The sequence below is a fragment of the Eptesicus fuscus genome, chromosome 9 (genome assembly GCF_027574615.1).
Source record: "Eptesicus fuscus isolate TK198812 chromosome 9, DD_ASM_mEF_20220401, whole genome shotgun sequence".
NCBI lineage: Eukaryota > Metazoa > Chordata > Mammalia > Chiroptera > Vespertilionidae > Eptesicus > Eptesicus fuscus.
The window spans coordinates 33,230,145-33,256,765 of record NC_072481.1 but is presented as its reverse complement, the minus strand read 5'-3'; the positions used below and the strand labels follow the sequence as shown (position 1 = coordinate 33,256,765).

Sequence of the window (26,621 nt, the reverse complement as noted above, 5' to 3'; positions counted from 1 at the left end):
TGGGAGGAGACAGTTAATCTATCTATCTATCTATCTATCTATCTATCTATCTATCTATCTATCTATCTATCTAAAAGCCCAGCAACCGACCAGCAGAATGATCAGAACGACCCATCGACCAGTTCCACCAGGGGGCAGACGCTCAACACAGGAGATGCCTCCTGATGGTCAGTGCGCTCCAACAGTGGGAGTGCCACTCGGCTGACCAGGATGAGTGGTGCTCTCACAGCGGGCCTATGCCCGCAGGCCACGCCCCCCCCACCAGTGCATGAATCCGTGCACTGGGCCTCTTAATAAATAAATATGGAAAGTGTTAAGTGGTGTTAAAGCAGGGTAAGTATTCAAATATTTGTTTAATATCCTATCTAATAAAAGAGTAATATGCAAATTGACCATCACTCCAACACACAAGATGGCCACCCCCTGTGGTCAAAGACGGCTTCCCCCAAGTGGACACAAGATAGCTGCCACAACATGGCCGGCAGGGGAGGGCAGTTGTGGGCAATCAAGCCTGCAGGGGAGGGCAGTTAGGGGTGACCAGGCCTGCAGGGGAGGGCAGTTAGGGGTGACCAGGCATGCAGGGGAGGACAGTTAGGGGTGACCAGGCGTGTAGGGGAGGACAGTTAGGGGCAAACAGGTCTGCAGGGGAGGGCTGTTGGGGGCAACGGGCTGGCAGGGGAGGGCAGTTAGGGGTGACCAGGCTACCAAGGGAGGGCAGTTAGGGGTGACCGGGCCAGCAGGGGAGGGCAGTTGGGGGTGACCAGGCCTGCAAGGGAGGACAGTTAGGGGTGACCAGGCTGGCAGGGGAGGGCAGTTAGGGGCAATCGGGCTGGCAGGGGAACAGTTAGGCGTCAATCAGGCTGGCAGGGGAGTGATTAGGGAGTGATCATGCTGGCAGGCAGAAGCAGTTAGGGGCAATCAGGCAGGCAGGCAGGTGAGCGGTTGAGAGCCAGCAGTCCTGGATTGTGAGAGGGGTGTCCGACTGCCCTTGAGGGGTCCCAGATTGGAGAGGGTGCAGGCTGGGCTGAGGGACCCTTCACCCCCCCACCCCCGCCCCGTGCACGAATTTCATGCACCGGGCCTCTAGTTGTATATAAGAGATATATGAAACTTTTAAATTTATCTATAAGCGTTTACAGTTTAATGAAGAGCTGGAGTACACATACCAGTACACTATGGGACTCTCATTATTCTTACTATTTAGATGAATTGAAGCTTTTCATTTTGATATTTTTTCCACTTTTGCTAATTTTATTACTATAAGTGGAATCCTGTCATTGATTACTTCTTTATTCCACTTCAATCTGCTTTTGCCCAGGACTTCAGAAATTACCAATATACATTGCCAATAGTTCAAGGTTTGGTGGTTGATATGGAAGTTCGGAAAACCAGCATCAAAATTCCCAGCAACAGATACAATGAGGTAAGTTTTATCATGAAGGCATATTTTTCATAGTTCAATGCATGAATGAAGTTGAAAAATAGGGGATTATTTATAAAGTTTATTTTTAAATAGTTGACAGTGAAATCAGTTCGTAATATTGTATGACCTAGATCAATGATGAGAAATTTTATAATTAGCAAGATATTAAATTTGTGATTTATTTAGTCATTGGTTGTGCTTTTGACCTTTGCATGCCATGATAATCAGTGATAGATTTGCATTCTGATCAAGATATAAAATAAACTTTATAATATTCATGGTGGAATCTTTTCATTTTTTCTTTACTGTGAGTACATGTTATTTTTGACTGTCGTTTATGTTTTAGCACAGGTCACTAAGTCCCAAAATGACATTTAAGTAAGGTTCCAAAAGCAAATGATTGCATCTTAAATTAAGCTGTATTTTGTAAATAAAATGAAATTGTGCATATTATATACATATTAACAGTTGTATAAACCTTTACCTATTTGTCATGTGAAATCTTTCTTGAATTTAAAATGTTCTTAAGATAATTTCTGAAATGTCTAATAGTAAACATTGTGATTTAAAATAAATGTTATTTTAAAAGTTAGCTTGATATTATAATAGTTAAAATGTGTTGTTTTTTTGTGTAAAGTTGTTGTTTTATTAGGCAGGATGATAGATAACTCCCTGATCACTTCTTTCACTACTTCTTGGTATGAAATAATTTCCTCCTTCCCTCTCTTTTTTTTCTTTCTTCCTTTCTTTTTTTCCTTCTTTATTCAGACTTCTATTTACTTATTCACTTGTGCATTCAATAAACATTGTGTACTTGTTATGCACTTAGAATCACACAAATGTTTTACTGGACTTAGAAGCTCAGGGCTCTGCATTGCTATGTGTGAGAATGATCTATGTTAAGAAAGCCTTTACCCATGGCTTTCTCTATGATGGCTTTTTTCAGGAGAATGGAAAATAGTAGCTAGTGTATGCTTAATTTTTTCTGGGATACGATTAGCAGTTTTTAGCTTTTAGTCCTACCTGGAAATGAATATCAAGCATTAATATACTAGACTAGGTAGAGGCAAATCTTCAAAGTGAATTATAAAGAGATTATGCTTTGAAAACTTGTTTTCTCATATTTGAAGTTTTATTATTTGATTCAGAAACATTGATTAAGCATATTCTGTGTTATGAAATACAAAGATGAGTAAGAACATTTTTCTTGCTTTGTGGGAGCTTACTGTCCAGAAGTAAGATGATCAGATATCATCCCCAAACCGGTAACGTATATTACTATCCTTGGTGTTTGCAAGATGGTGCTTTGTGCTGGGAATTGGGTCTGCTTAGTATATCTACGAAAGCTATGAGGCTTCCCATAGTTATTTCAGTACTGACTGATGACATTCAGGATAACAGCTGCCATTCATATTATTTGTCTTTATCTGAATTCTGTCTTCTAGGTTTATGGTTGTGCAATTTCAGAAATCTTTGTTCAAAAATAGTAAACACATTTCTTATCATTTATTACTTTTCATTTTCAATAAAGTTCACCAATTTATTATCACTTATTTTTCTTACCTGATTTAGCAGACTGACTTCTCTTCTAATTCAGTTTTTGTTTCAATTCAACATAATTGTATCTCTCACAATCTTGGAGAGTTGAACTGTGTTGTGTCTAATAAGTCTTCACTTCATATTTGAAAAAGTATATTTCATTATATACATTATTTCATTTAATCAACCACAACATTCTACTTTTCCTCTCATTCATTTTTTCATTTATACCTATAGTCTTTCTTATTACTTCCTAACCTGTGTTCCTTTTTTTGCTTTATAGCCCTTGCACAAGCCATATTATTGATGCACACTTCCCCTCCTCTTCACCTACCTAACTCTCACTCATTTTTAAAAATTTTTATTTTTGTTAACCCTCACCCGAGGATAAATATCCATTGATTTTTAGAGAGTGTGAAAGGGAGAGGGAGAGACAGAGAGAGAAACATTGATGTGAGAGAGTCACATTGATTGGTTGCCTCCTGCATGCACCCCAACTGGGGCCAGAGATTGAGCCTGCAACCAAAGATGTGCCCTTGGCAGGAATCCAACCCAGGACCCTTCAGTCCACAGGCCAACGCTCTATCCACTGAGCCAAATCTGCCAGGGCTAATTTTTCAATTGTCAGTTTCAGTAACATTTTCTTAGAAAGACTTTTGTTTAACTGCCAACTGGGATAATCCTCCTTGTTATAAGCATCCCTAGAATTCCATATTCTATGTGCAATACTCACGGCAGATGGCCCTAAAATCTGAGGAGTGTTATACATTTCTTTTCTCTTAGGGAGGAGGAATGGGTAATCCTCTTAAAGAATAATAGGAGTTGGTGAAATATGCAAAATAGAACATAGAAGTGATATTCCATTTACTGTTGGTTAGCTATTCCTTGTGCTATATGTGGAAGACAATATTTAACCACAGGTATAAATTAAAATAAAAGGATCCCCAAGAAGGATACCTAGATGTTGTACCTCCACTGACTGCAACAGGAAGTAACTGCTGAACACCACATGCTCAGAATAAGATTGTCCCTTCCCCCATAAACAGTGGCTCCAGAACACTGTTGCTAGCCAAATCCCTAACTCTCCCTGACTCCCAGCACTCACAACCTTGCTGCCACTTTTGGTCTTGAAACCACCAGCTCTAATCTCAGATGTTCAAGCACAGTAAGAAGTCCTGGGCTCCTGAGGCATCTTCCATCTCTCACAATTGTAATATCTATGTTCATCTCTCACTCACTTCAGAATACCCAAAACTTAGTCCTTTTAAGTTCATTTGTCTCTGACCATTTCCTTGGTGATCTGTCCAGTCCTCTGGCCTTAAATACTGTCTCTCTGCTGATGTCTTCTAAGTGTTCTCCTGCCTGAATCTCTCTCCTGTTTTGTGGACTTGAGTGTCTTACTGCCCACTTGACAGCTCTATTTGAGTAGGCATCTCAAGCTTAGCAAGTTCAACTCTAACCTCTTACTCTTCCCTCAAAACCTGCTCTTCATGTAGCATTCCATAAGTTAATGACAGTGCTGTCCTTCCAGTTACCAGGCGCAAAACTTGGGAATCATCTGTCTTTTCTTTCATATCCCATGTTTAATCTCTCAGGAAATTCTGTTGGCTCTACCTTCCAAATATATGTAGAATCCAACCATTTCTCAATCCTTGGACCTATCTTGATCTAAGTTAACATCATCTCTGCCCTGGGTTTGTGCAGCAGCCTTCTATGGTCTTCCCATTGGGACCCGTTCCCCCATCAGTCTAGTCTCAGCACAATAGCCATAGTGATCCTGTTTAACCTAAGTCAGATCATACCACTCCTCTGCTCAGTACCCTCCAAAGATCTTTTATCCCAGTCAGAATAAAAGGTGAAGCCCTAAAAAAAAAAAAAAAGGTGGAGTCCTTAGTCCGTTCCACTATTTGTATTTCTTAACCCGTTACTTCTCTAACCTAATTTCATACACCTCTTCTTTTTCTGTCAGTCAGCTCCAGCCACACTGTCTTTAATGTTCCTTGAAACTACCAGGCATGCTACCACTCCAGGGCCATTGTTCCCACTGTTCTAAATGCCTATAAGCTCTTCCTTAGATTATCCCATAGCTTTCCTCTCACTTTTCAGTAAGGCCTTTTCTGACTGTCCTATTATTTATTTGTTTGTTTATTTATTTTAAGTTTCAAAGTGAGGAAAGGAGAGAGGGTGATAGAAACATCAATGATGAAAGAATCATTGATTGGCTGTCTCCTGCATACCCCCTACTGGGGATCAAGCCTGCAATCTGGACATATGCCCTGACCGGGAATCGAACCCTGACCTCCCGGTTCATGGGTTGATGCTGAACCACTGAGCAACACTGGCTGGGCTGACTATCCTATTTCAAGTGGCCAGTCCTCCTGGTCCTACTTCCTTGCCTTATTTTTCTGTTTAGTACTTATCAATGTCTAACATTTTATGTATCTTATTTATTGTTTTTGTTTTTTCCCCTTACACACACAAGAATCTAAATTCTATGAAGGAAGGGATTTATTAAATAAATGAAGTACTAACACAGTACCTGGTACATATTCCATGCTCAATAAGTATTTGCTAAATGAATGAGCCAAGGTTCATAGTTAATATGTAGACACATAGAACTGGAAGGTGGGTACTAGCTTCTGGACACAAGTGAACTCCAGCTAACTATTAAGATAAATATTTGTATTTTTTCTAAATATCTCCAGGAAAGGATATTGCCCCTTTCCCCCTGTTCCTTCATCAGTCAGCTATGTTCCCTTCTTCGTTCTATTTCTGTTTCTTCACTCATGCTTTTCTCTTTATCCAAAGTGTTCTTCCTCTACCTGACTTCAAAGCCACTTCAAATGGTCCGCTCTAGAGACTTCCCTAGAATTCTCCATGTCCCAGTGTCACTCTTTCTTCCCTGTTTTCCCAGCTTTCTTTATACATGTAACATGGATAGCTGATTAGTATGAACCCTTTCCTGCTCTGTTTATCTTTCATTCTTCATTGTGTCCATGGTGTGGTGGTTTGCTTTCATACATTTCCATGCCTCTGTGATGGACCTTCCTACCTGAAGTTCTTGTCACTTGATAAATGCTTATAGAATTAAATCATTAAAACTTATTTTATTGGATACCTAACCTATGTGACACTACAGTTATAAGTGAACCAAAAAAAATTTGTAATTGTGTTAACAGTTATTCTCAGTACAATCCCATGAATAAGACAAACCCTCCAAATCCATCCCTGCTTTTATGGTTTACTAATCAATGTACGGAGCAAATATTTATTGAATACCTGCCATGAGGAAGGCCCTGTGCTAATAAGCCTTACACATTATGTACAAGTTGTATGGCTGTTCCTCAAGACCCACTTAACTTGTCCTACATAAGCCCTTTCTACTTCAAATCAAAAGGCTAAATCAACTGTCATTTTTTTTAAAATATATTTTATTGATTTTCCACAGAGAGGAAGAGAGAGGGATAGAGAGTTAGAAACATCGATGAGAGAGAAACATCGATTCAGCTGCCTCTTGCACACCCCCCACTGGGGATGTGCCCGCAACCAAGGTACATGCCCTCGACCGGAATCGAACCCGGGACCCTTGAGTCCGCAGGCCGACGCTCTATCCACTGAGCCAAACCGGTTTCGGCATCAACTGTCATTTTTAACATGTGATCTCAGAGAGGAAGTTGAAAGTCATGGTATGTTAATAATTCAGAGATGGATTAGGTATAACAACTCACATATCCCTCCAGCACAGTAATTTCTAGAACTATATTCTTTAATTGGCTCTTATGATCTTCATAAATGGTTAGACTGCAGTGGTGGGAAATACAAGAAAATAAGGCGTAAGTATTACTTCACCTGTTATTTTAAAATGGTTCTTTGAAGATAAGACCCATATAGCGTTAGCTCTGCCTAGCTCATGGTTGGTGCTCCGTAGATGTTTGCTATTTTGCACATACTGTTATCACAGCAGTTATTTATCTTCCTTTTATCAGTATGTCATTGTCACCAATTTGTGATCTCTTAGGAAGAGTATGAATCCCATTATCTCAGAGGTACTGGGTTGACTTATTAGCTGCAGACTCTAAGGTTGCTTTACAATTTTATACTGAGGGTGGAGGAAACATACACATTTTATTTAACAATCAGTGCTTATTATGTCCTTGGTGCTGTTCTAGCACTTTACAAATACTTATTTAATCTTCATAATTGTGTGAAATAGTTACTTTTATTGTGTCACTTGATAAAGGATAAAAGTGGGACATGGAGAAATAAAATAACTTGCCCAAGAGCACACAACAGTAGCAAATCCAGGATTAAAATATAGACAGTCTGGCTTGAGTCCTTGCTATTAATCTTAACCCAAGTCTGGATGTGAATAATGCCATATAAGAAATACGAAGAATGTGCTATGGCATTTCAAAGAAGGGAGTGGTCACATTGGTGTCTGATAGGAATTAAAGAAGGCTACATGCAAGAATTGGCGTTTTACTAAGCTTTGGTTTGGGGGGCAGCTTTGTCAGGTGCTTGGGTATGGGAGAAGAAAAGGTAGGCTAAGTAATAGTATATGCTAAAGCTCACAGATGGGAAACAGCAATGCATCAGGAAGTATTCCTGCATATAAGGATACAGTCAAGAGGAAACAAGACAGCTGGTTTGGGGCCAGAGCAGCACATAGAAAGCTCATGATTTTGAGTCGAGGAAAAGGTGAAGTTGTGACTTGAGCAGAGCTGCGCTTTGGTAATTATGTAACTAGTGTGTGGAATGAATCAGAACTGACAGACGGAGAGTGGAAAAACCAGCTATATGGTTATTATGTCCAGAAAAGAGACAATTAGGTCTTGAACTCTGGTGCAGATAGTGATAGATATGAGATAATTACGCTCTAACCCAGGCGTCTTCAAACTACGGCCTGCGGGCCACATGTGGGTGTTTTTGCCGTTCTGTTTTTTTACTTCAAAATAAGATATGTGCAGCGTGCATAGGAATTTGTTCATAGTTTTTTTTTAACTATAGTCCGGCCCTCCAACGGTCTGAGGGACAGTGAACTGGCCCCCTGTTTAAAAAGTTTGAGGACCCCCTGCTCTAACCACTGAGCAATGCCGGCTGGGCCAGAATTTGAATTGATAAAACAGAGGAAAGGCACAACTAAAATGGGAAATCAGGTATTTGTATTAATCATCATATGGCAAGTGTAAGTTTACTTATGGTCACTAAGGTCCTTTGAATATCTGGGATACTCTCGGTGTAAATGAATGATTTAAGAGGGAAAAAAAATCTATTCCTTTCTAAAGAAATATGAAGCTTTTTATCTCATTGGACTTGAAGTTGACATTCAGAGAAATTATCTTCTTAGAGCCTACCTATTTATTCAGAATGTCTGAATTGAAAATATTTCTTAATCTGCTTAGTGTAGACAAAATTAGAAACCTCTTTAGCCTAATGGTTTAGAAGAAATGATGGCTATAACATTCTTTTAAATTGCTACATATGATTATATCAGTTTCTTCCGTATTTTACAAATGTAAATTACAAATGAGAGCCTACTTTAAAAAGTGTGTTGACTTTTCTTTTTAAATATATATTTTTATTGATTTCATAGAGGAAGGAAGAGGGAGAGAGAGATAGAAACATCAGTGATGAGAGAATCATTGACTGACTGCCTCCCGCATTGCCCCTCACTGGGGCTTGAGCCCGCAACCCAGGCATGTGCCCCTGATGACTTTTCTAAGTAGGAATCTTCCATCTGACTTTATCTTGTTTGCCAAAGACTTACTTAAAGGTAATCCTTGCCCTAGCCTGGTGGCTCGGTTGGTGCGTCATCCCATGCACCAAAAGATTGTGGGTTCAATTCCCTGTCAGGGCACATACCTAGGTTGAGGATAACGGGAGGCAACTGATCAATGTTTCTCTCTCTCTCCCTTCCTCTTTCTCTAAAATCAATAAACATATCCTCGGGTGATGATTTAAAAAAACCCTGATAGAAGTGGTTTGGACTAATGAGGTTGATAAATGTCAGTGTGAAGGAAATATTTAATTACGAGAGGCCCGGTCCATGGATTCATGCACCGGTGGGGTCCCTCCGCATGGCCTGTGGGGATCTGGGGAGGAGCCACTCCCGCTCATCCTGGCCCTGCTTATCCTGGTCAGCTGATCACCAGGGGGCAGCTCCTGTGTTGAGCATCTGCCTCCTGGTGATCAGTGTGTGTCATAGCGACTGGTTGAGCAGTCAACTGGTCGACTGGTTGCTTAGGCTTTTATATATATAGATTGTTTGGATGCCTCTAGTGATACAGTAATATATTAAAACTTTAACTTTACAAAAGTTATAAACATGAAGTGAAGCCATATCATATCTTGTATTTTAACCAAGGAGGCAAAAGACTTATACCCTGGAAACGACAAAACATTGCTAAAAGAACTTAAAGAAGAGACCTAAATAAATGGGAAGATATCTCATGTTCTTAGATTGGAAAATTTAATATTAAGATGTCAATACTACTTAAAGTGATCTACAGGTTAAATGCAAGCCCTACCAAAATTCCAATGGCTTTTTAAATTAAATTATATTTTAGCCTTAGTTGGTTTTGCTTAGTGGTTAGAGCATCAGACTGAGGACTGAAGAGTCCTGGGTTTGATTCCAGTCAAGGGCACATGCCTGTGTTGTGGGCTTGATCTCCAGTAGAGGGCACGCAGAAGACAGCCAGTCAATGATTCTCTCTCATCATTGATGCTTCTGCCTTCTCTCCCTCTCCCTTCCTCTCTGAAATTAATAAAAATATATTTTAAAAAAAGAATTGAAAACGGGAACTCATAACAAGTACATGTACACACATGTTCACAGTAGCACTATTCATGGTAGTAAAAAAGTGGACATAGCCCAAAGGTCATGGTGGAAGGGTAAATCAATTGTGGTATATATACATCTAATCCTTGAACAACACAGGTTTTAACTATGGGGATCCATTTATATGTGCATCCTATCTAATAAAGATGGAATATGCAAATTGACCGTAACTCCATGACAAAGATGGTGGCGCCCACAGCCAGTAAGGAGGGAATATGCAAACTGACGTGACAAGGCGAGAGGTGGAAGGTGGCTCTGGGCCGGAGCGAAGGCGGTGCCAGCAGCCAGGGGAAGGAAGGCTTATTCTTGCATGAATCTTCGTGGATCGGGCCTCTAGTTTTTAAATAAATATAGTCATTCCTCTGTATCTCCAAGTTTCGTATCTGAGGATTCAACCAACTGCAGATCCAAAACAGTATTTTTGATCTGTAATTGGTATCCGTGAATGTGGAGGTCCAACTGTCAGCATTGTTCTACTTGAGCATCCACAGATTTTTGTTATTCATAGGGGTCCTGGAATCAGTCCCTCATGGATACCAAGGGACTGTAGTTAAGTTTTGGGGGAGTCAGAAGTTATAGGTGTATTTTTGACTGCACAAGGGATCAGTAACCCCCCTGTTGTTCAAAGGTCAACTGTATATATAATGAAATATTATTCAGCCATAAAAAGAAATGAAGTAATGAATACATGTTACACCATGGAAGAGCTTCAAAAACGTTATTCTAAGTGAAAAAAGCCAGACATAATGGCCACATATTGTAAGGTTCTATTGATATGAACCATTCAAAATAAATGCGTGGAGACAGAGTGTGGATTGGTGTTTGGAGGGGGAGTGAGGAGACACTGGTTCACAAACAAGGGTTTTTTCTTCAGGTGATGGGACTGATTTGGAACTGGGTAAGGTGGTGGTTGCCCAATATACTGAATGTATTAAATACCACTGAACTTCTCACTTTAAAATGGTTAACTTTATGTCATGTAAATTTCACCTCAGTAAGGTGTGTTTTTTTTTTAGTGTATTGATACAGGAATATAAAAGGTATCCAGACACTAACCTGGTGTTTTTCACACTGTGGTAATGCAGTTTATAACATAAGAAGGATAGGGGAGTAAAACAAAAGACAAATTTTGGAAGTTTTTCAAAAGATTGAAGCCATTTTAAAGGATTGGATCAGAAAGTTGGACAAATGGGATGGCATGAAAGAAAAAATGGGTAATAAAAACAAATTATTATTAGCCTCTTTTAACCAGAAGCCAGAGTTCAGCATCAAGATAATATAAGCTCAGATTTGTTTATTAGACACAAAATGGTGGCCTGTGAATTTTTAGGTTAGCTTCAGAATTTTTAAAATATTTTGATAAGAACAAAGCAAAATATTGGTAAATGACTCATTGAAGATGTCAAGCATAAATTAGTAAAACTAAGAAATAATGGAATTTACATCTTTTTTTAAATTAAATATATTTTTATTGATTTCAGAGAGGAAGGAAGAGGGAGAGGGAGATAGAAACATCCATGATGAGAGAGAATCATGGTGGATCGGCTGCCTCCTGCAAGTCCCCCACTGGGCATTAAACCCACAACCCCGGCATGTGCCCTTGACCGGAATTGAACCTGGGACCTTTCAGTTCACAGGCCAACGCTCTATCCACTGAGCCAAACCAGCTAGGGCAGAGTTTACATCTTTTAGAGGAAAGGCCTCACTCCTTAGTATGCATGTGGAAAAAGAAGGCAGGTACACTTCAATATGGGACATTCTTTTGACTTAGAATTTCAATATCTTCAGAGGACCCACTGAATAATGAAAACTACTGTAGTTAGCTAAACTAATTTTAGTTGCTTGTGTTCAGTGAAGCAATAAAAGACAAAAGAATGCAAAATGTGTCATATGCCTAAGTTATAATATGAATCACCTATAAACTATACAGGGAATTTTTGTATGTTGATTTTTGGGCTAACAGTGACTGATCCTTCACTCTGTTTTCATTATTTGGTAGCCCTTTTATCACTGTAATCTTACCTAGTAATAAAGAAACATGTAAATTGACCATACCTCTGCTACGCCCACACAGCCAATCAGAGTGGGTATGCAAATTAACCCAACAAAGATGGCGGTTAATTTGCATACATACCTGGGTCTCAGGAACCTCTTTGGCACCCAGGTCACTCCCAGCTGGCCATTGGAAGGGTGGGGGGGGCCCCTTCCCAAGCCTAAAGTCTGGGGCAGCTCGAGCTGGCGATCAGTGGGGTGGGGGCGGGGAGAGCCTGCCCAAGCCTAAAGCCTCAGGTGGAGACTTTAGGCTTGGGCAGGGGCCGAGCCTGGGATCGGAGGGAAGGGGAAAAAAATCAGTGGAAACATATCCTCAGGTGAGGATAAAAAGAAAAAGAAAGAAATGTCATATCCTATGAAAGACACATCTTGAAAATGCCTAAAGAAAGTTGTCATTTTTTCATGGTGAAGGGACTGGAGTCTGTGTTGATGAAAATATCTTGGCAGCTGCGGTGACTGGCAGTGGCTGCAGCAGCGGGGTGATGGGGCTGGCGCCTTCCCCGATCAGCCCAGTCGCCTCCTGCAAAGGGAGGCCAGACTGCGGCTTAGGTCCACTTCCAACGGGGAGCGGGCCTAAGCATCAGTAGGATATCCCCTGAAGGCTCTCAATATGTGAGAGGGGGCAGGCTGGGCTGAGGGACCCCTCCCCAGTGCACAAATTTTGTGCACTGGGCCCCTAGTAAGTAATAATATTCTGTTTTGTCTTTGAGAAGGTGAAGGAGTTATGCCATATCAGACCCCCCCCCAAAAAAAAAAAAAAAAAAAGCCCATTCTTGGCAGAGAAGAAAGCTAACTCTCTTTTTTGGTTACAGGTGATGAAAGCCATGAACAAGTCTAATGAGCATGTCCTGGCAGGAGGTGCCTGCTTCAATGAGAAGGCAGACTCTCATCTTGTGTGTGTACAGAATGATGATGGAAACTATCAGACCCAGGCCATCAGTATTCACAACCAGCCCAGGAAGGGTGAGTAATTGTTCTGATGGAGATGATGAGAATGGAAGATTGTACTGGACTTGGAGATTGGATATCTCAGCCCCATTACACTTACTTTCTAGAAGGGTGACCACAAACAACCTGATTAAATTAACATTTCCAAGCTTATTTTCCAGGGTTACATTGGCTCTTCAGTAGCCAGACGCAGAATTGCAAATGGCATCTCTGTTATTGAGGGGAACATTCAAAAGTATTGCCTCAGGCCATGTGTCCCTGGATCCGGGTGAGGCTGGGTCCCGGGTCTGGGTGAGGCCACGCGCCCCTGGGTCTGGGAGAGGCCACGCGCCCCTGGGTCCGGGTGAGGCCATGTGTCCCTGGATCCGGGTGAGGCCTCGCGCACCTAGGTCCAGGTGAGGCCACGCGCCCCTGGGTCTGGGAGAGGCCACGTGCCCCTGAGTCCGGGCGAAGCCGTGCCCCTGGGTCCGGCCGAGACCAAACCAGAGGGAGTCAGACCTACGTTACCACCATTTGTCCACCATCCAGAGCTGAGGGGTCAGTGCTGACATGTACACATAAGGAACTGGTGGACATTGAAATTGGGTCTCTAAAGAACTGTTGGTCCAGAAAGAAACTCACTGCAGACTGATTCATTTGCCTGTCAGCATAACTATTATTGCTCGTCTCACATTCAGTTCTTATAAGTATATCTCTAGGGACACATGATCTCGCTCATCTAGGGGAAATGATGAACAACATAGACTGATGAACAAGAACGGAACCAGAAACAAGGAGGCATCGATCGGACTAGCGGGCCTCAGAGGGAGGATAGGGGAGGTTGGGGGGAAGGCGGAGAGATCAACCAAAGGACTTATGTGCATGCATATGAGCCTATCCAATGGTTAAGTTCAACAGGGGGTTGGGGCATCTTTGGGGAGGGGTGTGGGATGGGAATGGGGGGATGAGGACAAATATGTGACACCTTAATCAATAAAGAAATTAAAAAATAATAATAATAAAAAAAATAAAATAAATAAAAAAGTATTGCCTCAGGATATTGACAGGGCCAGCATTGATATCTGAAGGTAGGAAGCTAGGTCCCACGGTGAAAATATATTTAGATTGGGGTTTGTTGAATGACCACACTCAAAGAATATTAGTGAGTAGGTCGACAGGAAGGAAGGTTTCTAGGTTCAGTGGCACCTGGATTGTGGTCTCGTCACTTAGGAGATTGTTAGAAATGAGGAATCCACACCCAGATCTGCTAAATCAGAATTTGCATTTTAACACAATCCCTGTGCAATTCAAATACACATTAGAATCTAAGAATCACTGCTCAGTGTGACATTTTCTCAAGTGTCTTATCAGGTTCTGTGGTTTTAAAACATCCTAATATATAAAAAGCCAGGGGCCGCCACGACCAAAACAACCAGATGGACAACCGAACACAGGCTGCGTGGGGCGACAAGGCTGGCAGGGTAGTTAGTGAGGGACGACCAAACAACTGAACAGCAGGCTGCATGGGGCGACCAGGTCAGCAGGGGGGGGACCAAGCCGGCCGTGGGGGCAGTTGGGGGTGACCAGGTCAGCAGGGGGGAAATTGGGGGCAACCAGGCTGGCGGGGGGGCAGTTGGGGGCGACCAGGCCAGCAGGGGGGCAGTTAGGTGCCATCAGGCCAGCAGGCAGAGGCAGTTAGGGGTGATCAGGCTGGCAGGGGGGGCAGTTAGGGGCAATTAGGCAGGCAGGCAGGTGAGCAGTTAGGAGCCAGCAGTCCTGGATTGTGAGAGGGATTGGAGAGGGTGCAGGCTGGGCTGAGGGGCCCCTCCCCCAAATGCACGAATTTTGTGCACCAGGCCTCTAGTATTCATATAAATAGATGAAAGTCTTGCTTAATACATTAAACTGAGAAATCCCAAGTTAAACCAGTTTTAGCAGATTTTTTTACTACCGTTCTTTTTAGAGGCTTTAATGAGCCGATGTGTATTATGATTCCAAAAGGAGGGTAGTGTGTAGCCTTTCCTAAATTTATTTGACCATAAGTCTCTTTCCCCTCAGAATATCTCCTAAAACTTGCTTTCTTTAGTATGCTTTATGAAACACTTCTCTAGAAGACATACTGTAGGTCACTTTCTTTAATATATATTTAAAATGAGTTATTTAGTTAGTAAAGGTATAAAAGGTATTTAGCACATATATATTCAAATACCATATCCAAAATAAGGTAGGTGATAAGTCCACAGTGCTCCCTGTTAGTCAAATCTTACTCAGAATATTTAATAAGTTCTGGATATCATTAATGTAATTGATGATGTCCATTGGTAAAACTGGTAGATCTTCAGAGGATGATTCAAGGCCTCTGAAAAATCTGGGAACTAGGTCAAAGGAAGACATCCTTACTGAAGTATAAATGTTTTACTTGAAAAAGTACAAATAGCTATCTCTATTTTTAAGGTTTTCTGTTATGTGGAAATAAGATTCAACTTATTCTGAATAGCTACAAAAGGCCAAAACCAGCACCACTGCATGAAAGTATTAAGGATCTAGATTTAGCTCAATTTGAGAGCACTCTCTAGAACACGGAGAGTTACCCAGAAGTAGAATGGACTGCCGTGTGCTGTTGTGGGCTCCTTGTCAGTAGGAGCCTCGATAAAGGCTGGATGACCTACCCATTAGAAATACTGGGGGCCGCCCTAGCCCGTTTGGCTCAGTGGATAGAGCGTCGCCCTGCGGACTGAAGGGTTCCAGGTTCGATTCCGGTCAAGGGCATGTACCTTGGTTGCAGGCACATCCCCAGTAGGGAGTGTGCAGGAGGCAGCTGAATCGATGTTTCTCTCTCATCAATGTTTCTGGCTCTCTATCCCTCTCCTTTCCTCTCTGTAAAAAATCAATAAAATATATTTTAAAAAAAAGAAATACTGGGGGCCAGTGAGTAGGGAGCTGGAACAGCTCAGTACAATTTAAGATGTGGAGAAAAAGAGTGTAGAGAAGTTTTCATAAACCTAAATGTATTAAATATCCTTTCTTTTATGAAGAGTCAGTGGTATCAGGTGTTTGTCTTTCAAATAGGTGCTTGTGTTTTTAATAGCTCCACTTCATAAATAAAATAGTTGGCAACCATATCTCAATATTCAAAATATATTTGACCTAAACACACACCTAGAAACCAGTGAATTTAGATCAGGGGTCAGAAGACTTTTTCTGTATATTTTAGGCTTTGCAGGCCTGCAGTCTTTGTTGTCAACTACTCTGTGACATCATATTTCAAAAACTGCCATAGACAATGTGTATACGAATCGACATGGCTGTGTTCCAATATAATTTTATTTAGAAAAACAGGCTTCAGTCCAAGCCCAGGACTTGACCACCAAGATTCCTCTGCCTGTAAAATTCTTTGGTTCTCAATTATAGGAAGAACAAAACAAAATGGGAGCATGTATATTTTTAAAAATATATATTTTTTTTATTGATTTCAGAGAGGAAGGAAGAGGGAGAGAGAGAGAGAAACATCATTGATGAGAGAGAATCACTGACTGGCTGTCTCCTGCATGCCCCACACTGGGGATTGAGCTCGTAACCCAGGCATGTGCCCTGATGGGGAATTGAACCAGGAGCTCCTGGTTCATAGGTCGACACTCAACTACTGAGCCACACTGGCTGGGTGGGAGCGTGTATCTTAAAATCTCATTCGCAGCCTATCATAAGCATCAGAATCATTGGTTACTTGTATATTATGGTGTATAGAGTTGGTGTTTCTTGTCTTCTGGATGGTTGGAGTTCCCAATGACTAAATATTTTATTATTGTTCTCTGTCTCTCAATCTCAGGGTCTATCTTTACTAAAGATTTCTTTTGTTGTTTTAGTGACTGGTGCCAGTTTCTTTGTGTTCAGTGGCGCTCTGAAATCCTCTTCAGGCTATCTTGCCAAGTCCAGTATTGTGGAAGGTAAAGAATGAGTTACTTACTGCACATACAGTAGTTCAGTCCTATTTGTACAACTGAAAAGCAAAGGATACTAAAGGAAGCTTTGACATTTTTGCCATAGAGTTCTGGACTCATTATTTATTCAGTAGCATCTCACTCTTCAGCTACTTAAAACTGTCATAATAGTGGTTAGTTCTCCAAAGAAGGAAGTACGTGGTAGAGATACTGCGGGACAGTGGTCTTAGAACTACACTGCACAGAAGGGGGGTTGGAAGGGAATAAATGTGTATGGAATGGCACTAGTTACTTAAGAGATGGCCTTTCAGAGCTTTGGGATAAGGAGACATAGTCTAAGTTTAAATATATCATTGGGTGCAAATCTGTAAACTTGTGGATGAAGTTCAGTCCCTGTTACCCACAGGAATGTTGCAATCATTTGGGATAAGGAGAAACTCTGTTCTGTCTGAAGTGAAATCAACAGGCAAGTGTTTTAAACAGAACACATCTCGGCACTCGCTCCTCATAGCACTTTCAGTAAGGAAGAGCTCAGCTCAGAGCACACCACCTGCTTGTGTCTGTCCGCTCTAGAGAGCAGTTTCACATTTAATTTAGAGGGGTTTGCTAGGTTCCAGGTCCGTTTCTCACTGCCCCTCTCCCTGGCTTTTCATTGTTTTCATCGGTATTGTCTTGTGCTGATTCGCAGATGGCGTCATGGTCCAGATCACTGCAGAGAACATGGATGCCTTGAGGCAGGCGCTGCGAGAGATGAAGGACTTCACCATCACCTGTGGCAAGGCAGATGCCGAGGACCCCCAGGAGCACATCCACATCCAGTGGGTGGATGACGACAAGAACGTCAACAAGGGGTAAAGGCAGCAAACTCCCCCCTTGAGGCATGTAGTTACTGCTGGGCTCTGGGTCTGTCTGCACTGATGTGTTATAACTTCCCTGGAAGCCCTGCCTGAGAGACTGCTTTGGTAGACACCACATAGAATTTTAAATTCCTGGCTTCTTGGCTTCATTTCTGAAGGAGTTTCTGTGCATATTTTTGAAGGGAGGAAACTTTGACTGTTTTACAAAACAATTTCAAGTTATTGAGATAATAGTAATGCCTAAGCCTTGTATGGTTTGCAAAGCACTTTTACTAATATTGTTTAATTTGATAGAACTGGTGTCATTCCAGTATCACAGAGGAGTAAGGAAGCACCAAGAGACTATAACTGCCTGCACGAAGCGAGGGAGTGGCAGGCGAGGATCGCCTCCTGGGCTGCAGGTGCTGTCCTCTGTCCCAGTCAGGGCAGCTCTTGTTCGGAAGGTTCAGGCCCAAACCTCGGAGTCGCCTGTATCTCAGGCCCTATACCTAATCTAACTGTAAATGCTGTTAGCTTTACTTCAGAATACATCATAGACTCTTATTACTGCTTCTTCCTACCTAAACCGCCATCATCCCAGTTCAGGCCACCATTGTTTGGTCTGCATTATTGCAGTAGCCTCCTAATTGGTTTCTTTGTTTCTAGTCTTGGCCTGTTCCCTCTTCCCAGCCTAATCTGTTTCTAATTCTACAGAGTTGCTCCTCTGCTCAAAACCCACCACTGACTTCCATTATCATTCAGGGTCAAAACCAAAGTCTTTGCGACCTCTAAGGCCTTACACAGTCTGCATCCCTCTGCCCCACTCTTACTTCTCAGAAGCAACACCTGCCTTCTTGTGGGGACATGGCAACTATACTTCTGTCCTGGCACTTGCTGTTCTCTCAGCTTATACTTTGCCCCTGGGTAGCCACCTGAGTCACTCCCTCACTGCCTTCAGAATTTTCTAAAATGTAGGTAACTTTCTCGGTAAGGCCTTCTGTGGCCAACCTACCTAAATAATAACTCTGTCGTACACATTTCTTCCCTCCCACCCCCCAATTCCTATCCCCCTTCTGTGCAGAATAGTTCTAAGTGCACTTATAAGTTTCTAACAGACAAAAATTTTTACTTATTGTCCCTGGGATGTAAGCTCCATGAGGACAGGGACTTTTGTCTGGTTTATTTACTGCTACCAGTATATTACCAGCACCAAAAGCACTGTCTGGTACCTAGCAGGTACTTTAAAAATTGATTGAATAAATTAGTATATTATACCTCATTAAGCTTTCTCCCATCCACTGTCTATCCATCCACCCATCTATCCTTTAGGCAATAATAATTCCACGTGTGGAGATACAAAAATGAATTACACGTGGTTCCAGTTGATAAGTGGCTTAGTCTCATTTTGAAATAGTTAATTTGATAGAACTGGTGTCATTCCAGTATCACAGAGGAGTAAGGAAGCACCAAGAGACTATAACTGCCTGCACGAAGCGAGGGAGTGGCAGGCGAGGATCGCCTCCTGGGCTGCAGGTGCTGTCCTCTGTCCCAGTCAGGGCAGCTCTTGTTCGGAAGGTTCAGGCCCAAACCTCGGAGTCGCCTGTATCTCAGGCCCTATACCTAATCGAAGTGCATCGAAGTATGGAAAATGCTCATAGAAAACACTGTAGGATGCAGTGAAGATTAAAAAAAGGAAAGCGGAAGCTTGGCAGAGGTGGTAGGTCAGCATTCAAGAATGACTCCATAGAGAAATAGCTGCTGCTCTAGCTGAATCTGGTAGGATGAGTGGGTATTTGCCACATAGCTCTGGTAGAGGAGGCATTCCAGTCAGCGGGAATAGCAGACCCAAAGGTAGATAGAGGGCATTTACAGCATGGCACAAAAACTTACTGAACAGAAGGAAGCAATTTCTAAATCGTTGAGTGCATTTGACTGTTTTACAAATAACCCTTTATCTTCCTGTACTTCACTGGCAAATTTAATTTCAAAATCAGTTTGTTTAATTCTCCACTACAGTTGGAAATGAACATGATTATTAGGACCAAAAAATTGATCATCTGAAAATCTGATGCCATACATATTGGTAACTAAAAACAAGCAGGTGGCCTCTTTCTACAACAAATGCCATTGGCAGCATCTTAGGAAACAGGACAAGAACTAGTCACGGAGACTCTGGAACTCGGGAGTTTAGTTTGTACAAATGGAACATTTTCCAGTTTGTCCCTCTGTCTGGGTACCCTCTCTCAAAAGAGTACTCATCAACTAAGAGTGTTCTTTCTGATGAATTAGCAATTAAACTTAACATTGTTTAAATAATCAAGTGAATGAAGTGAATCCCTGATATTGAAGTTTAAGTTAAATTTCATCTTAAATATGTAGAGGTTGAAAAACATAAACAGGTTTGAAAATTGTTAGGAAGAGTTTGGAATCTTTGTGATTCCATTGATAAACCTTATCACCAATGAGTGTGTTATTTGGAATATTTGTGATTCCATTGATAAACCTTATCACCAATGAGTGTGTTATTTATCTCCAGTTATTTGTACTTGTTATATTTTGGAGAGGAAATGACTATAAAATGTGGGCCTTTCTATTCAGGAATCTAGGAATGATAATTTAGCACCAAAGGGAATTTGTTGTGATAAATAAAACAGATACTTGTTCACCAGTTCACATCAGCACTGTGATAATGAATATACTCAGTTAAATAATTCTTTTAATCAACAAACATTTATTAAACTCCTATGTTCCAAGTACTGTGTCCGAACTGAGAATATAGCACACAAAGGTGAGTATATCATATTCCTCCCCTTCAGAAGTTCATTTGTAAGACGGATACACAAAATGTATGGTGAGTATAACGTGATGGGTGTATTATAGTCAGGAGCAGAGTGCTGTGACAGAGCAGAGGGGAGAGCAAAATTGAGGGGCGGGGCGGCTGTGCATTCACTGAAGGAAGGAATGCTGCAAGAAGAGAGCAGGTTTGAGTAAACAGTTCTTCGTATTAAAATAACCAGCTCCTGGAATCATGAGTCCTTTGTATGTGTGTTCTTTGAATTATTTTAGTGAGCCCTTCCCATGAGCACTCTATTCATACATGTTTGTGTAGTGGCTTCTTGCTATGATATGTTGATCAGATGTGTTTGGCAAGGTGCCCGGTGTCAAGATTTGATAAGAGAAGTGGCTCTTCTGACTTCCAGAGCTGCTTCCATCTCTTTTCTTTCCCTCTATTTTAGTGTCATAAGTCCCATAGATGGGAAGTTAATGGAGTCTATAACAAGTGTGAAGATATTCCATGGGTCAGAGTATAAAGCAAATGGAAAAGTCATCAGATGGACAGAGGTAAGGAAATAAAACTTGGCATTCTTGACCCGCTTTGAGCACAACTTTTGCTAGGTCCAGAGACACATTCTGGCCTGATGCTGGAGGATAAGAAAAAAAAAGTCTGTCTTCTATACTGCAGTTCCCACTGGTCTGTCTTAGCTCACCAGTAAGAAATGCCACCAAGTGCAGGCCGCAGCACTGATGTCTGCTCCTGCCTGTGCACAGCTGTTAGGGTTTGTTTGCATTGGAATTCACGAAGGCTGCATCTCTGAGTGGTACACATCACCTTTGCTCTATGATTCAGAAAGCTGGGCTAGTTAGGCTGCACTCCCAGTCAAACTATCTTAGATAACATGGTCTTTAGGAATTAACACATTTCATCAATAGAAAACTAGTGTGTCAACTATAATTTAAAAAGAACAAAAGAAAGCTAAAGTTTGAAGACTGAGTAGCTTGTCCAAGCTTACATGGCAAATAAGTAATGTCAGAGTCCTGATTCAAACCCAGATCTGGGCAGTTCCTAAGCTCTTTCCCACTGTGTTGTCCCTGAACTTGAAAGCTGTATTAGAGGCTGACCTGGGGCAAGAGGAGCAGGGCAGAGAACCTGTGTGTGCATCTCAGACAAACCAGAGTTTACTCTCTGAGAATAAACAGATGGGTGCTAGGTCTCCCAATTTGTTTTGAACCTTATTTATACTTATCTATAAAATACACTATTAAGTTAAAGATCTCTAAGATCCCTTGCAACTTTAGAAGTAATTTTTTTAAAGTTCTGTGATTTCTAGCTTTTCTCTTTTACACACGAGGCAGGAGAGGCCAAGTGCCTTACCCAAGTTCACATAGCTGGTTCCTGATAGCAGAGACTAGAGTCTGGTTCTGCAGTTCTTGAGCTGTTGTTCCAAGTGATGTGTCCTTCATACCAAGTCCAGCGTTTTCATACACAGCTCAGTGGTCTTAGCTGCTTGCTTTATGATTATTCCTTTGACATATTTTGAGCAGTTCAGACACTGGAACATAAAACTCCTATTGCTTATAAAATAGTTTGACCTCCGTTTCCTCCTTTTTGATCCCTAGTAACCTAGTGAGGCATGGTGGCGACCCATTAATTTGCATAATGAGAAAGGCTCTGAAAGGCTGTGAGACTGACCTGCCTGATGCTAGTTACTGAGCAGAGGCCAGGGCCTCCTGACTCCCATGCCAGAGCTCTTTCCCTCGTTCCATGCTGGCACTCTCACCTGTGCATCGTCACAGGGCTTCAGAGCTGACTCCTCTTAGTATTCTTAGTATAAGCTTATTGAGCACTAGGCTAGGGGTTGGTATAGATAAACATATTTTGCTAATATATCATTTTTTATAGTAACTAGAGAGGACAGGTGCTTTCCATTTTATAAAGCCAGATTGGGCATTCAGAAGCCAAAGGACTTGTTCATCACCTTCCTCCATGTGACTAGGACTCAGGTCTCTCGGTTCCAAATTTGCTATGTTCTCCCTGTGCCCAGTGCGTGCACACTGGCATAGCTCTGGCCTCAGCAAAGGCGAAGCTACACTAGTATGGTGGCGAAAGCTCTGTAAGAGACAGAAGACCTGGATTCTGGACTTACCTGTCTCTGTCTCTGAATACTTACGTACACTTGGGTGAATCCACTCCCTTCTATAAGTACTCGGTAATATGAAGGGTTTGGGTCACAAAAGCTATAGGAGCCATTCTCTTAGATTCTAAGATCAGTTCCTAAGAAAATCGTCCACATACAGGTTTTGAGTAGAATGTACCAGGATGACCCTGACTATGGCTTCCAGAGAAATGGGCAGGTTGCTGCTACCATTTTATAGATTCAGAGACTGAGATTGTTTCTTGGATGTAAGATGTTAGTGCCCCACTTTTGTCCCAGGGACTTTGAGGTACCCTGTCAGGTCTTTTTGCACATCTCCACGGATCAGGGTGCTCACGCAGTGAGCTGATGTACTTGTTTCTTCCCACATCTCCTGGGCACAAGGTTAAGTCTCTTTCGTTTGGGGAACAGGTGTTTTTCCTAGAAAATGACGACCAGCACAGTTGTCTAAGTGATCCAGCAGATCATAGCCGGCTGACCGAGCACATCGCCAAGGCTTTTTGCCTTGCTCTCTGTCCCCACCTGAAGCTCCTGAAGGAAGATGGAATGACTAAACTGGGACTTCGTGTGACACTGGACTCAGATCAGGTAAGGAGATCCTTAGGCAGCCTTTGAAGCTGGCCTTGGGAGCTGGTCAGTTTCTGTTTTCTGATATGTGAGTTTCCCTGCATCAGCCCAGAATTTCTTTGGACCCTGGGTCTGACCAGATGTAGAATTCTGGCCCTCCCTCTATTAAAAATACACCTTGATGTGCTGTTTGATCAGACTCTGAATCATTTGAACTTTGGCTTCCTCACCTGAAAATGTTCCAAGGACTCTAGAGTTAGGAGAAGTTTGTGTGAAGACCTGCCACCCCTGTGTGCATGACATCGATGCTGCCCGTTGAGACTCCTCCGTCCCACCCTTCAGGAATCATTCTGCCCTTTAGGAGATCAGGTCCCAGCTGTCCTTTGTCCTGTTGACCACAGCAGGCCTCTACTGACTGGCCTCTGCAGCTCCCCCTCCTTAAAGTTTTCTTACTGTGAACATTTCCATGTTTGTTAGTAGATGGGACTTGAGCTATTTCCCCTGTCAGCTCAGGTCTCCTATGGTCAAGCTTCTCTCCCTTTCTTATTCAGAGTTTTTGGTATGCTGTTAGTAGCAATAATCCATTTAAAAAAATTTTTTTTAATTGATTTTGGAGAGGGAGAGCTAGAAACATCAATAATGAAAGAGAATCATTGATTGGCTGCCTCCTGCAGGCCCTCCCACTGGGGATTGAGCCCACAACCCAGGCTTGTGCCCTGACTGGGAATCAAACCATGACCTCCTGGTTCATAGGTTGACACTCAACCACTGAGCCACGCCACCCAGGCAGCAATATTACATTCTTAGCACATGTGCCCCCCGGCCCCCCCCCCCCCCCCCCCCGAGTCCCTTGTCCCATTGCCTCTCTCCCATGGCCTAGCATCTAATCTCTCTACAAGACATACCTCAGATATATTGTGGGTTCCACTCCAGACGACAGCAATAAGTGACTATTGCAATAAAGCAAGTCACATGAACTTTGTTTCCCAGTGCTTTTACACTACTGTAGTCTGTTAAGTGTTCAGTAGTATTATGTCTAAAATCAATGTGCACACCTTACTTAAAAAGTACTTTATTGCCCTCGCTGGTTTGGCTCCATGGATAGAGCGTCAGACTAAGGACTGAAGGGTCCCAGTTTTGATTCCAGTCAAGGGCACATGCCCGGGTTTGAGGCTTGATCCCTAGTAGGGGGTGTGCAGGAGGCAGCCAATCAATGATTCTCTCTCATCATTGATGTTTCTCTCTCTCTCCCTTCCTCTCTGAAATCAATAAAAATATAAAAAATACTTTATTGATAAAAAATTCTTTCAGCGAGTCATAATCTTTTTGCTGCTGGAGGGTCTTGACTCAGTGTTGATGGCTACTAACTGTTCAGGGAGGGGGCTGCTGAAGATTGGTGGATGTGGCAATTTCTTAAAAATAAGATAACGAAGCTTGATGATTGACTTCCTTTCACGAACGATTTCTCTGTAATGTGTGATACTGTTTGATAGCATTTTACCCACAAAACTACTTTCAGAGTTGGAGTCAGTCCTGTCAGACCCTGTCACTGCTTCATTAACTAAGTTTATGAAATACTCTAAATCCTTTGTTGCCTTTCACGTTTTCACACCAGGAGTAGATTACTTTCTTTGCATAAGAAGCAACTCCTCATCCATTAAAGTTTTATCATGAAATTGCAGCAGTTCAGTCACCCCTCAGGCACCACTTCTAATCTAGGTGTCTTGTTGTTTCCACCACATCTGCAGTTATTTCCTCCACTAAACTCCTCAAAGTCATGCATGAGGGTTGGAATCAACTTCTTCCAAAACTCCTGTTAATGTTGATATTTTGACCTGTTTACATGAATCACAAATGTTCTTAATGGCACTTAGAATGGTGAATTCTTTCCAGAAGGTTTTCAATTTCCTTTGTCCAGATCCATCAAAGTAGTCTCTTATCTATGGCAGATACAAAATGTATTTCTTAAAAAGTAAGACTTGAAAGTCTAAATTACTTCTTGACCCATAATGGATGTGTTAGCAGACATTAAAACATTAATCCATGTACATCGCCATCAGAGCTCTTGGGTGACCAGATACATTGTCAGTGAGCAGTAATATTTTAAAAGGAGTCTTTCTGAGTAGTAGGTCTAGACAGTGGGCTTAAAATACTCAGTAAACAGATATATTGTTAGCCAGACTTTGTTGTTCCACAGGCAAAGTACGTTTAGCATAATTGTTAAGGACCCTAGCATTTTCGGAATGGTAAATGAGCACTGGCTTCAACGTAGTCACCAGCTCACGGCCCTGCCCTCTGAAGCCAGACATTGACTTCTCTCTAGCTATGGGAGCCCCAGATGGCATGTTCTTCCAATACAAGGCTGTTTTGTCTCCATTGAATGTAGCCACCTTCACTAATCATCTTAGCTAGATCTTCTGGATAATTTGCAACATTACTTACTGCTTCACCTTAAACTTTGTTATGGAGATAGCTGCTTTTCCGTAAACCTCATAAACCAACCTGTTAGCTTCCAACTTTTTTTTTGCTGCTTCCTCGCCTCTCTCAGCTGCCAAAGAATTGAAGAATTGGGGCCTTGCTCTGGATTAGGCTTTGGCTTAAGGGAATATTGTGGCTGGTTTGATCTACTATTCAGACCATTAAAACTTTCTCCATATCGGCAATAAGGCTGCTTCACTTTAGCATTGGTATTCACTGGCGTAGCATCTTTAACTTCCTTCAAGAACTTTTCCTTTGCATTCACAGCGTGACTGTATGGTGCAAGAGGCCTAGCTTTGGGCCTCTCTGAGCTTTGGCTGTGCTTTCTTCACTTGTTCATTTCTAGCTTTTGGTTTAAAGTGAAAGATGTGAGACTCCTCCCTCTACTCGAACATTTAGAAGGCATTGTAGGGGTTATTAATTGGCCTAATTTGAATATTGTTGTGTCTCTAGGGAGGCCTGAGGAGAGGAAGAGAGATGGGGTAACGGCCAGTCATTGTAGCCGCCAGAACACACACATTTATTGGTTAAATTTGCAGTCTTATGTGTGTAGTTTGTGGCACCCCTAAATAATTACAATAGCAACATCAAAGATCACTGATCGAAGATCACCATAACAAATGTAATAACGTTTGAAATACTTCTAGGATTACCAAAATGGGACAGACACAAGGTGAGCAAATGCTGTTGGAAAATGGTGCTCGATAGACTTGCTCGATGCAGGGTTGCTACAGTCCTTCAATTTGTAAAAAACTCAGTATCTACAAAGCACAGTAAAGCTAAGCCTGTACATTTCTTTTGGATTTTGGATCCCTGGGACCTGTCCCAGTGTTCCTGTTTAGATGCAGTTGTGTTATTATTAGGGAAAATGTGGAAGATCATGTATCTGGCTCTATTTCCCAACTAGTCATCCATCAAGAAGTATGTGTTTTGTACTTAATGTCTCTCCCCATGCTATACTAAGCATGGCAGAGTAATACAAATGAGGTATCATGGTTCTTTGTCAAATGGTACTGATAATCTGGAGAGTTACTTCACATAAAACAATTAAAAAACAAGAATTTTTCACTGATGTGTGGGCCTCTTGAG

The 26,621-nt window shown here is 41.9% G+C and overlaps 1 protein-coding gene across 1 annotated transcript in view; it reads left to right on the top strand.

The window, feature by feature from the left end:
• Positions 1-26,621, top strand: part of ZFYVE9 (zinc finger FYVE-type containing 9) — a 133,990-nt gene that overhangs the window by 106,497 nt on the left and 872 nt on the right. Inside the window, exons 13-18 of the mRNA XM_054720563.1 lie at positions 1,319-1,423; positions 12,665-12,815; positions 16,643-16,723; positions 17,406-17,568; positions 20,790-20,895; positions 22,899-23,075. Coding sequence (XP_054576538.1) covers positions 1,319-1,423; positions 12,665-12,815; positions 16,643-16,723; positions 17,406-17,568; positions 20,790-20,895; positions 22,899-23,075 — 783 coding nt within the window. The remainder of the gene's footprint in view (positions 1-1,318; positions 1,424-12,664; positions 12,816-16,642; positions 16,724-17,405; positions 17,569-20,789; positions 20,896-22,898; positions 23,076-26,621) is intronic.